This window comes from Phalaenopsis equestris, unplaced genomic scaffold (genome assembly GCF_001263595.1).
Source record: "Phalaenopsis equestris unplaced genomic scaffold, ASM126359v1 Scaffold000241, whole genome shotgun sequence".
Lineage (NCBI taxonomy): Eukaryota > Viridiplantae > Streptophyta > Magnoliopsida > Asparagales > Orchidaceae > Phalaenopsis > Phalaenopsis equestris.
Window position 1 is genome coordinate 243,483 of NW_018164683.1, and position 13,699 is coordinate 257,181.

A 13,699-nucleotide genomic window follows, 5' to 3' on the forward strand; every position below is an offset into this window, starting at 1 on the left:
ATGATTAGGTGGATGAGTGGCTTTACACTTAGAGACAAAATGCAAAATGAATATATTCGTGATAGGGTTGGTGTAGCTCCTGTGATAGACAAAATTAGAGAAAGTCGTCTTAGATGGTTTGGTCATATTAAACGTCGACCATTAGATGATCCGATTAGGAGAGTAGATGTTTTAAATTCGACTTGTGTTAAGAAAGGTAGAGGTAGACCTAGGAAGTCTTGGGCTTATTGTATTAAAAATGATCTTAATTTACTAGAACTAAATGAAAATATGACACTAAATAGGACGCAATGGAGAAAAAGGATTCATGTAGCCGACCCCACGTAGTGGGATTAAGGCTTTGTTGTTGTTGATGTTGTTGTTGTTGTTCCTCTTATTTTCTTCTTATTCTTTATCTTCTTTTTCTTTCAATGGTTTGGGTTTCTCCAACTAAGAAGGCTTATCTTCTTGTTGGCATGCTCACTGCACCTTTTAGGGTGTTGAACCCAGATCTGTCATTTGGCTCGTGCCCAAGTAATAGAGCGTGCAATCGAAGGAAAGGAGAAAGAGATTGAGATAAGAGAGAGAGTTGCCTCGTGGGGGCAAAGAGGGGTCTTCCCTGTCTCTTTGGCCCCTTTTATTTCACACAACTAGAAGGTTACAAATGGGAAGAAAGGAGGAGTTACCTATTACATTGGGGTTGAAAGAGAGAGCCTCCGGGGCCCTTTACACATGCCAATGGTCCTCTATTTATAGAAGAGGACAATTTGAAAAACTAATATGACAACAATGTTCTTGCTTGAAGGAGGACAGTACAGGTTATTTTGATCCTTTGGTCATTCTAGAGTGTTGGAGTACATCGACGTTGGGTGGCCGACTACTTGGGGTGGTCGGCCAAGGCGACCGACTCGAGGAGGCCGATTTGAAAGGCTGGTGGCCGACCCGAGGAGGCCGACTAGAGAAGCCTGTGGCCTACCTCAGAGAGCTGACAAGCTTGAGTTAGGTGGTCGACCTGAGGAGGCTGACCCGAGGAGCTAGTGGCCGACCCGAGGGGGAAGGCCAGCTGGAGCAGGGTGGTCGACTTGAGGAGCTGGTAGCCAACCTGAGGTGCAGGCTAGCTAGAGCAGGAGCTGGTAGCCGACTTGAGGTGCGGGCCAGCTGGAGTAGGGTGGCCGACCCAAGGAGAAGCTGGTGGCCGACTTGAGGTGCAGAACAACTAGAGCAGGGTGGCCGACCTGATGAGTTGGCTGCTGCCCGAGGGGACCGGCTTGCTGGAGCAAGGTGGCCGGCCCAAGGAGGCTAACTAATTGGGGGTGGCCGACCAAAAGGGGGAATCTCTGCTAAGCGACTCCGATGACGGCTTATCCCGATTCGACAAGGTGGCATTTTTTGGCTATGCAGTGTGTAAATGCCACTAAAATTGTTACAAATCCCTCATCATGTTAGATATATAAATATATAAGTATGGGTGGTATGTATGTAAATGTCCATAAAAATTTTGGTTCCGCCCCCGTGGACAATGTAAATACATATGGGTGGTATGTATGTAAATGACCCTAAAAATTTTCTACTTTTTTCCATGCCTTGTTGCCCAATTGCCTATCCCGCGGTTTCGCTTCTGCCTAACTTTCAGTTTTTCCCCTCCCCCGTTTTTCATTTAATCCCACATCAACAAATATTCTTTTTTTAGTGGGGTTTTTAAACATTAAAATGACTTGAAAAAGTGCATCCACGCGTGAAAGCAGACTATTGATTTGATCAAACTGAACACAAGCTAATTTCGAACCTATCAAGCAGAACAAAGACATCTTATTCACAAGCTATTTTGAACACGAGCCTATTTCAATTCAAAAATAATTGAATGAATCGAATACGAACAAACTTTAAGCTTTCTCAAATTTGGCTCGTTTACACCCCTACTAATAAATCATTTTTAAACTCGTGATATTTAAACTTCTTGAGATCTTTATGAAGTCCTTTTTGTTTTCTTTTGTTGATCAATTTGACTCCCACAACATGACAAATTTCTCACATTTGCATTAAAAATTATAGATTTGTAAATTTTCTATAGATTTATATAAAAATATTTTATACATATTTTTTAAATTAAATTTATTTAATAATTTTCGAAAAAGATAAACTAATGAAGAGAACGCTCCAAAAAGGAAACAATATTTTTTCTATGGCTTTTGTCATATAGGTTAAGCAGAAATGCCAATATCAATTATAAAGAGTGACTTAGATGCATGATTGAATTAATACTCCACTAGATGCTCTATGAGACATATCTCATTCAATAAAATTTGTTATTAGCCCCTACATCATGAGATTTCTTACTTATCTAAATAACTAGCTATATACTAAGGTTCCACTAGTGAAATTACTTGTTATTCTTGGGTTCAATGATATGTGTGGGTTTACCCAATCTTGCTATAGTGTGTGGGAGGAATTTGCTCAAGAAGCAAACTTGAAAGCATCGACTCTAGCGAATACTGCATGAAATAAATGTTTTTTTGCTCCAACGATGGAGAGTCTTCAATCTCTCCATCTCAGACTTTCAATTCATATCTGTTTGGTTTTTTAAATTTTATTCTTCGTGATTTTGTAATGTAATGAATGTATGATTTCAATAGATTTCTTGTTTTGCAAATATGTTGTTTCATGTTAAGGCATTATAAATTTTCATGTTCATTATATATATATGGTTGTTGCTAAATGTTACCAAATTTTCGCTTTCTAAATCAGCCAAAAATTTCAGGATTTTCAAGCGCCAGTGTTTGCAAGAGAAAGGGCCGAACCAAAGAATGTTGCTTCCATCATATTGGGAGGCGGAACTGGAGCAGAGCTCTTTCCCCTTACCAGCACAAGAGCTACAGCAGCTGTAAGAAATTGTTTCATTTGTCCTAGGATGCAATTTTTTTATTTTTTATTTTTTGGGTGATTGTAGTATCTTAAGAGAGCCTTGAGAAAGAATAAATACATAAAGATATGCTTATATGTCGGTTTTTTTTTTTTTTTTTTTTTTTTTCACGAGCATTTCTATCAAATAAATGACTTATCTTTCCGTTGGAGGGTATTGCACAAATTTCACCATTAATGCTATAAAGCAGAAGTAGCTGTATAAAATGGCGTTCTCATGAATCATTCTTTAATTTTACCTACAAAAAAGCTTCTACTAAAAACTGATATTAGATTTTATTGATTTGTTCAAGCTGCATACAATTATAATTATTTTTGTAAAAAAGTAACTTTCTTCTCGGAGTTGACCTTTGTGTTCTTCATTAGAAATAAATCACAGAATAACAGCTATGAGAATGCAGTAAATGCTCTTGCATATTTTTTTTCATCCAAATAGGTAGAATAAAGTGTTTAACTGCAAACTTCTACAATTTTACCCCAATACCATACCACATTCCTTAACAAAAATACCCCGCGCATTACGGTTGTTCATCATAATAAATTCCACATACTATTCTATGATTCTTTTGACACGTTGTGCTAAAATGTTTAAGTAATTTCCTATTAAAATTTGACATAATCAAAAACTTAAAATCCTTAAAATGCATATGAAATGGTTTTCTTTTTGCCGCTCAGGTCCCCGTTGGAGGATGCTACAGACTTATTGATATTCCAATGAGCAACTGTATAAACAGTGGCATAAACAAGATCTTCATTATGACCCAGTTTAACTCTGCTTCTCTTAATCGACATATTGCTCGTACTTACAATTTCAGCAACGGAATCAACTTCGGAGATGGATTTGTTGAGGTATGATTTTCATTTACTTGCCAATGATTCACTGCTTGTTCCATTCTCTCCCAAATTATTCAATAATTCAAGTTGCACCCTTTAGTGCACTGGTAAAATATTGATCAAGGACAGTGAATTTCAATGATTTTATAAGTTTGATGAAAAATAAATTCTTTCTTTAAGAATTTAAATTTAATGATCTTAATCAAACAAACTTATTTATTTTGGGTATTTTTTTAATGGAAATAGTGAGCATTAATATTTGGTTTCCAAATTAAATTTAGGACACTAAATAAATATTCAGTTTGAATTTTTTTTAAATACCCATGAGTTTTGATAACTTTTCTTGAGAATTGATTATAAATCTCTTCCTGATTAACACACTACAATTTTATTTTTGCTAATACGGTTTTTTTTTTTTTTTTGTGTCCTAATAAACAGGTTCTAGCAGCTACACAATCACCTGGAGAAGCTGGAATGAACTGGTTCCAAGGAACAGCTGATGCCGTGAGACAATTTAGCTGGGTCTTTGAGGTTATTTCTGTTTAAACAAATGAAAATTCTGTGAATTTTGGTGTTTCATTTATTCAAAACAAGAGATAATTGATCATCTGCTTATTTTGTTATTTGTATTTGAACGTATACGCAGGATAACAGGAATAAGAACATTGAGCACATTATTATTTTGTCTGGTGATCACCTCTATCGCATGGACTACATGGACTTTGTGCAGGTTTAGTCCGTAGTTCATTCATCATTTAATGCACCAATTGCATATTTTCAATATCGGTTGTGTACCTTAGCACAATATTGCATGATATTGGCTGCAGAAGCATATTGATGCAGGAGCTGATATCACTGTTTCTTGTGTTCCTGTGGATGAAAGGTTTGTCTAATTTTATATAGCTGTTTTAATGTCCTTTAAGTCCATGGAAATTCGCATTTTAAGGTTTATCCTGTTTATACAACGCTTATTTTAGGATGCAAAGTTTGTCATCCTTGTGGGGAACCCATTTGAAGTTGGCCGTTGTTCTATTTATGTCTAATTGGATTTGTGCTCCTTTCAAATCATGAAATATTTGTGATTAATTTTTTTCCTTACAAAAATTTTTTATAATGAGTTTTTGTTATTTACATATATTTTTTGTATTATGTAAGTCTGGAATTTGTACAAAATAAATTTGCTCTTATTTTGGTTTGAAGCAATTTTTATAATTTTCCATGAAATTAAACAAATAATAGCTTTTCAACATTTATTCTTAGCTCATGCTTAACTAACAAATAACCAGAGTTTTGTCAACCAAAGCTTGGTAATCTAATTTTTCATCTCTCATTTTCAAGTGTTATAGATAATTTCTAATGCATAGAACTTAGTATGAATGTTATGCTGAGTTATAGATCAACGAAGTTGGCTAACCTTTTCCAAATTCATGGTTTAACAATTTTAATCAATTTATTTTATTTTCCATTTTCTATTTTGCCTTTTTTTTTCTAATTTAAATGCTACAATATACTCTAACATCACTTTCTCTTATACTTGAAAGCCGGGCATCTGACTATGGCTTAATTAAGCTCGATAAAATGGGTCACATCGTCCAGTTCTCTGAGAAACCTAAGGGCGCAGACTTAGAGTGTATGGTAAGAACCTGTTCGTATCATATCATTTTTGCTAGCTTAGTCTAAATTCAATATTTCAACATCTTGCACCATATGAAAAAAATCTCTAATGAAAATCTAATGGGTGGTAGCAGAAAGCTGACACAACAGTTTTCAGGCTCTCTCAAAAAGAAGCCATGAAATACCCTTATATTGCTTCGATGGGTATCTATGTTTTCCGAAGAGATGTTCTCTTCAAGCTACTCAAGTATGTTTAACATTTGAAGGTTAATAAATTTCTTAGGAACTCTATTGAGTTAAAGAAAGTTCCTCATATATGGATTTCCTTAATGATTGTTTCAGATGGAGGTTTCCAAAATCAAATGATTTTGGTTCCGAGATTCTTCCTTCAGCTTTACTAGAGCATAATGTTCAGGTGAGAATTATTTCAACTCTCATTTTTCCATCTGCTTCTTAGTGTATGACAATGTGTCCATTTATCTATAAGTCAATATACCGAATATGGATGGAAGAGTTTCTTTCATTTCCCAATCTCTTGAAACTCTATGAAAATTGCTAGTCTCTAAAGGGAAAAAGCTGCAATTGGTGTAACCTGCAATGAAGCTAGAATGTCTAAATTAAAGTATAATCACACTCGAGAGTGGTGTGAGATAATAATGTGGAAATGAAAAATGAAAGTAAGAAAGAGGAGTATTTTATGCAAAAACAATGCGGAAACAAAGAAATTCACACCACAACAATCAATCACAAACGATATACGTGGTTCGATGTTGAGTTGATTCGCCTTCGTCCATTGGGAGGGAGATTTTACTAGCACTGAATGGGGAGAAAAAAAATGGTTTGGGGTTACAACTTTTGCACTTCTGATCATACCTTTCTCATGAACCCTAAGTCCCTTTTATAAAAGAGGATTAGGAAACACAAGTAAATAAAATCAAAAAACTAAATTATTCTTAATTATGAATAGTCATAAATACAACAATCTCCAACTCATCTCTTACTTCCATATACGTGAGAGATGATCAAATAAGCTTTAAACTGTAATTCAACTGCACCAAGATGATTGCCTACAACCAGCCTTCTCGAAAAGATCAAGCCTCACGTAGTTCTTTAAAATGCCCAACTAGACAATCAGTCATGAGCTCAGATGTTCACCAAACTCCTGCAGCAGGTGAACTTCTAGACTGATATCAGCTTGAGCTTGTTCGTTTTATTCTCCTTCATATATATCTTTTTCAATAGAATCTTGTCATCATCAATCAAGTTCCGAACACAATTGTACCTCACATCGATTTGCTTGTTACGAGTATGATAAATTGGATTTGTGGCTAAGAATATTGCATTTCGACTATTACAAAACACCATCAGAGACTCGTGTTCAACTCTCAAGTCATTAAATAAGCCATGCATTCATATTGTTTCCTTCATTGCCTCTGTGACTGTCATATACTCAGCCTCCGTAGTAGACAAAACAACAGCAAACTAAAGAATCGATCTCCAACTGACTAGGCCTTCTGTCAATCTGAATAAATAGTCAGTAGTAGATCTTCATCTATCATATCACTTGCATAGTTTGAGTCAGTGTAGCATATACACAAATCTATAATAGATGACTATTTCTCAAATACCAAGCCAACATCAACTATACCTTTCAGATACCCCTTAGAATACTCTTCATGGTCTATCAATATTTCTTTCTTGGATCATTTATGAACCTGTTCACAACACCATCTGCTTGTGCAATATCTCGTTTAGAACAAACCATAATATATATCAGACTACCCACTATACTAGCTTAAAGAATCGTTTACATATATTTTCTTTTATGATCTTTTTTAGGATTTTGATCTTAACTCAACTAAAATGAGATGCAAGTGGTAGACTCACTGCCTTGCTCGTGTCATCAATCCCAATTTTCTTTAGCACTTTCCGAACATAAGCTCATTACGAAAGCCAAACATTTCCAACTGTCTTGTCCCTGAGAATCTCAATGTTAAGAATTTTGCGAGTTTCACCCAACTATTTTATTTCAAAATGTTTGGACGGTTGATTCTTTATCCTATCAATCTCAATCTGAATAGCATATGTAATTAAGATATTATTAATATATAGAAGCAAGTAAATGAACTAATTGTTGACCAACTTCTTGATATTTGCATAATGATCATACTGGCTCCCGTGGATTCCTACCCTCATAAACTGATCAAATTTGTTTATACCACTATTATGGTGACTGCTTCAATTAATACAAAGACTTGTCCAGTTTGCAAACTAAGCCTTTTAGTGCTCCATATCCAGTTGGCTGCAACATATAAATCTCCTTTGGTAATTCTCTTTTTAGGAATGCACTCTTCACATCGAGCTGTCCTAAGATTGGACTGTACTTTGCTACAAGTGTTAAGAGATCACTGATTGAGGGATGCATGACCACTGAGGAGAACACCTCATTATAATCAATCTCTTCTCATTGCACAAAGTTTTTTGACACTAATCTTGTCATGTACTACACATTAGCTCCATGAGATCCTTCCCCATACACCCATTTGCACCCGATTGCTTTCATTCCTGGAGGAAGCTTTACAAACCTGCAAGTTTCATTCTTTTAAAAAGACTTTTTCTCTTCATCCATTGCCTCTTTCCAAAAATCACAGTGTGAGCTCTCCATCATTTATTTGTAATGATAAGGAATTTCCATCTTTGTAGCTGAAAGTGTAAATGCAATATGATCTCTCAAACAAGCTAGTTTTGGGACATTCTGATACTTGGTCTTACTCCTAGTAATAGATTTTTGAGGAGTCTCATCTTCAACATCTTCTTCCACCTTCTTTTGAGCACTATTAATAGATACCTCCTGAGCTGCAACTTGATCAGGTATCTGAGTCGGAGTGAGCGAACTCTGTGAAACAAATGGGGTTGCGTCAAACTCCAACTTCTGCTATATATAGGTAATCCTAGTAGAATTCTCTATCTACTTTGAGTCCCGATTTTACAACAAGCTTACCTCATCGAATGTAACATCCCTGCTAATAAAAACCTTTCTTTCTGACTGATCATACAACATGAAGCCCTTGTCACCATGCTTAAAGCCAATGAAGATTGTATTCTTTGTTTGTGGTTCTACTTTATTATTCTGCACATGCTAGTAAGCTGGACACCCAAACACTCTTATGTGTTCATAATCTTTAGCAGGATGTCCTGACCAAATTTCGTTTAAGGTCTTCTTCCTAATGGCTACCTTGTTTTGCTATGGTGTCTCTCAAACAGTGAAGTGATGTTCTATCCCAACTCTCTAACTCTATTGTAAGTATGCATCCGAAGTGTATTCGCCTCTGTTGTCTGATCTGATACACCATATCTTTTTACTAGTCTGAGTCTCAATCCACTTCTTTCAAGCAATGAAAATCTTCGGCACCTCACTTTTGCGCTTTATTGTGTACAACCAAACATATCTGGAGTAATCATCAATAAAAGAGAAAGTATATATGCTTGCTAAATGATATTATCTTCGTTGAACCCTAAACATCTGTGTGAACATATTCAAAAATACCTTTTTTTATTGTGAATGACATTAACAAAAGATACACATATCTTCTTGTCAAATACACAATGTTCATAGAAATCAAGCTTGTTGACGCTCGCTCCTTTGATCAGTTTTTATTTTATGAAAGATTGAAGTGAAGCCTCTCTACTATAAGCTAGTCGTAAATGCCACAACATAGTAACGTCAAAAGAATCAACAACAACATCAACCATTCTAGTCACTGTACTACTCTAAAGATAGTAAAGATTGTGAATGAGAACTCCCTTGATAAAATCTATTGTCCCACTATATATCCTCAGAAATCATGCATCAATAAATACCTTGTAGCAATTAGACGCTAAAGCCCCAACTGATAATAAATTTTTCTTGTTATCTGGAATATGCTTAGCATCGGTCAGCTCCCTTACAGTATTATCATGCATCTTAATCAAGATACTCCCTACATCGATGGTACGACAAGCTTGATTAAGATGCATGTTCGTTGTACGTTGGTCATATTCACTGCACCGCTATCCAGCTCCTTGTACGTACAGAAACACCCTCAATGAGGACAAATGTGATAGGTAGCACCTGTGTCCAGAATCTAGCATGAATTATCTATAAATAAACTGTGAGAAACTACAGATAATGATATATCTGAATCTACCTCTTCACATCTTTTCATAATAGTATTAACTTTCGCCTCAGATACAACTTTCTTTCCAATCTTATTCAGCTTCAGACTGTGTTTCTTCCAATGATCAGTCTCTAAATAGAAAACACACTGATTTTTCCCAAGACTACGCCCATGAGACTTGCTCCGCTTTTGGGCAGTGTCATCGATGTCACATTTCTTTGTGTAATTCCTCTTCTTCTCAGATTTGCCACATTTGAATGTAAGTGTCTCACCTGACTCCATCTTTGCGGAGTCATTGTCTCTTCGACGGAACTCATGATTTAACAGCGTTGTAGTCACTATGCTATGATTCAAGACCTCATTCCCATGAATGGGTGTCATCGTGAAGTTTTTGTATTCATCTGGGAGTGAATTCAATATGAGTGTCTTCTTTTTATCTTCAATATCCTCATCCAAATTTAACAAATCTGCTAACAACTTTGTGAAGTAATTCAAGTGCTCATCATTAGAACGCCCAATCTCATTTAAAATCTATAGAGTCGATGTTTCATATGAACACGATTTTTCACACTCTTTGTGAGATATTTGTTCTTTAACATTCTCCATAATTTCCTTGCATAAGTCATTATCATCACCCCATATTTGATCTCTTGGGTCAATCAATTTTTGATCAAGTCACAAGCACTTTGATTTTTCTTCAATCAATCTTTCTCTGACATCTGATCAGGATATTTCTCACTATCCAAAATTTCTTTCAGATTCAAAGAACACAGTATATCCATCATCTCACATTGCCACATGTTAAAGTTTTGTTTTGCCGTCGAATTTCATCACATCAATTTTGGTGAGATACGTTACCACATAATAAATCAAATTGTTCACCGTCAAAGCAGACATTGAAAAACCTGACATCGTATTATTATTCATTGCTCTCACTGTCTGAAAAAATATTTCTTTAGCAGGATAAAATATTTACTGGGATATTCTTTCCCATATTTTGGGAACCTGAAAAGAAAACAAAAAACAAACAAAAAAGTTCACTTGAGAAAAGAAAGTGAAAATAAAGTTTTCTTTTATTCTTGTTTCCTCTTTATTCTGAAAATTTTTTTATTCTCTATTATTTTTCTCCTGAAATTTCCTTAAAAAAAATTCGACGAGATTTCCTTGATTCCCAAAATTTCCTCCCTTGAAGAAAACTTTCTTTTTTTCTTCTTTCTGCCTTTACTTAAAATTCCACTGTTGAGATGGTTGCACTTTTTTTCTTTTCTAAAGTTCTTTTTAAAAAAATTTTTTTCCCCCTTTTTCAAAACTGAATTTTCCTTTTAAAAAATTCCTTTTCTTTTTCTTTCAAACTTCCTTTCCAGAATCTTTTTGTTCCATGCAAAGCTATCTCCTGGCCGCGCTTGTTCCGAACGAACTTCCACCAAAATTTGCTAGGGACTGCTGCCTGCCGCTAGTACGCTGCTAAAGCAGCCACCAAAACAAAGACTCATCGGCCGTTTTTCTTGAGCCGCACCCCTGCCTGCTTACCAGATCTACACGTCCAAGTCGCCGGCCTGTTAATTGTCTGCCATGGAACCTCCGAATCTACCGACAAAACACGTCGGACTATTTGCTATAAAAACTTCTGGCAACGCTCGCTAGATTTGTTGTTGTCGAAGCCGAACCATACTCCGATCATAAACCTAAAGTTTCGATATCAATTGTTATGCGAAAATAATGCGGAAATGAAGAAATTCACACAACAACAATCAAACAAAATCGATTTACGTGGTTAGGCGTCGGGTTGATTGGTCTATCGGCTATGGAGAGGGAGATTTCACTTGCGCCAGATCGGGAGAAATAAAAATGACTGGATATTACAACTCTGCACTTCTAACCATATCTCTGTCATGAACCGTAAGTCCCTTTTATAGAGGAGAATTATGTCATACAAGTAAATAAAACCAAAAGATCAAATTACCTCTAATTAAAAAAAGTCATAAATAAAACAGAGAAAAATGGTGGGAGCAAACCACACTAAAAACATCATGTTTTGTAATCGGTTCCGAATTCAGCATTCAAGCCCCTTCTTAGGGATTTCGTTAGTCGCCTTCACCAATCATGAAAGAACTAGGTAATTCTTCTCTTCCATCAATAGAGGCAGTAACAATCTTTTTCTAAGCTTCAGGATAACACTTAACACACGGTATTTTTGGTTGTTTCAAGAACCCTCAAAAACTTTTAAATTGTATCATCTACAACCCGACGAGATTATAATAACACAAGCCAGAATACTAGCAAATATATCAATAATCAAATAATGAACAAAAAGGTAGTAGATGTGTTGACGACATATGGTTACTCTACTGATTAAAACGACATGACGGTGTCAACAACTCTTAGTACATTTTATCACCTATTTGTTCAGAGAGTTCCACTTAATCCCTCATTTTTTGGTTAGTTTTTTAGCCCACACAGTGTACTGTACAATGTTTTAATTTTAAGTTTTATCATCAAGTTGATTAGATCTTGAATGATCATTTATTTTCAGGCATATATGTTTAATGATTACTGGGAGGATATTGGAAAGTTGAAGTCCTTTTTTGATGCAAATTTGGCCCTCACCGAGCAGGTTCATTTAGTTTTTCGAGTATTTTATTATGAATTACGTTTCATGCAGTGAAATATTTTAAATTTAGAGTATTTTATTTAGACAAACTTGTGCATGTTACATTTGTGTAAATCTTTATTCATTCTTCACTACTGTACCTGCAGCCTCCAAAATTCCACTTTTATGATCCAAAAACACCCTTCTATACATCACCACGATTTTTACCTCCGACTAAAGTGGATAAGAGCAGGGTATGCTTTCTTGTTTCTCTAATGAACGTTATTTATTTGTTTTTGCGTTTTTGTTAGCTCACTTCATTAATTGAATCTGCAGATTGTTGATGCAATTGTATCACATGGCTGCTTTCTGCGTGAATGCAGTGTTCAGCATTCTATAGTAGGCGTTCGTTCGAGACTGGATTATGGTGTAGAACTGAAGGTAGTATCCTATGATATTTTGCATTCTTCTTCATGTTTCATGTTACGATTGCAAAACTTAGCTTGCATATATCATAGGTGTTTTCTTAAGCACTGGAAGTACTCATTGACTTTGTATGGATCAATTTGCTATGAATTCTGTTCATCATTTTCCTTCCTGTGTAACAGCCCAAACTCTCACCTCTCGAGATGTTGCCCGCTTTGGCCTAGTAGCCTAACGGTTTTGTCCCGTCGGGGTAATTGCTTAGGAAGTCCCCCATCTCAAAAGTGCTCTCGGACAAGCACGCTTAAATTTGGAGTTTCGAATGAAATTCCAACCATTACACCAAAATGCGCCTCAATGTTTAAGAATTCTTATTTCTCGATAGTTCCCATTTAGTCAATATATGTGCAAGATTCTGAGCTGTGTATATCTACTCCAAGAATAACTACTCATCTTCTAGGAGAGAGTGAATAAGGTGATACCTTAATTAAATATGCTTTGTCCTGGCATAAAAAACAATATTCTTAACAAGCTGGATATCACTCATACTGTCACTTTGAAGCTTTTCATTCCTGTACTCCTTGCCCAATTATTCCATAAAGCTTTGTAGTCAAATCATCTCCTTAGCCAAACTAATAGCAATGTATTTGGCTTTCGTAGTTGAAAATGCAACAATATTTTGCAGCCTGAAAACCTAACACACAATTGTGTTCCCCACAGTGAAGTTGTACTCTGTTGTACTTCTACCATCCAAATCTCCTACCAGATCTGAATCTACAAATCCATTTAGAATGATCACTGCACTTTGTCGGCACAAAAAAGAGAAAGAAAAAAATTGTTTGGGGGGTTGCCCGTAAGAAGCTGTCGGCAGCCGAAATCGAAATCCCGTCGCCCGCTTCGGAAGGACTTTTTAATTTACGTATATATATATATATATAATTTTAGAAAAATATGAAATTAAACTGACCTCATATTTTTCACAGTTTAAATGAAAGAGCGCTCTACCTCAAATCCTATATCTACCCCGAGGGATAAACACAAGATTTGAGGATGAAGCTCGATCAAATAAACTAAGAAAGATATGACGTCCGTTTGGGTCTGCGAAACCATTTTATTTGCCGACAAGTTCCCCTATTTAATACAAATAATTAAATAGGGTTTATTTTAAGCTGGGTTCGGAAAA

The 13,699-nt window shown here is 35.7% G+C and overlaps 1 protein-coding gene across 2 annotated transcripts in view; it reads left to right on the forward strand.

The window, feature by feature from the left end:
- Positions 1-13,699, forward strand: part of LOC110024068 (glucose-1-phosphate adenylyltransferase large subunit 1-like) — a 43,374-nt gene that overhangs the window by 14,349 nt on the left and 15,326 nt on the right. Inside the window, exons 2-12 of one of the 2 annotated variants that reach the window (XM_020723801.1) lie at positions 2,738-2,860; positions 3,574-3,747; positions 4,171-4,263; positions 4,379-4,462; positions 4,560-4,615; positions 5,274-5,367; positions 5,481-5,593; positions 5,689-5,761; positions 12,037-12,117; positions 12,261-12,347; positions 12,430-12,534. In XM_020723801.1, the coding sequence (XP_020579460.1) occupies positions 2,738-2,860; positions 3,574-3,747; positions 4,171-4,263; positions 4,379-4,462; positions 4,560-4,615; positions 5,274-5,367; positions 5,481-5,593; positions 5,689-5,761; positions 12,037-12,117; positions 12,261-12,347; positions 12,430-12,534 (1,083 nt within the window). The remainder of the gene's footprint in view (positions 1-2,737; positions 2,861-3,573; positions 3,748-4,170; positions 4,264-4,378; positions 4,463-4,559; positions 4,616-5,273; positions 5,368-5,480; positions 5,594-5,688; positions 5,762-12,036; positions 12,118-12,260; positions 12,348-12,429; positions 12,535-13,699) is intronic. The other variant, XM_020723803.1, reaches the window with a different exon arrangement.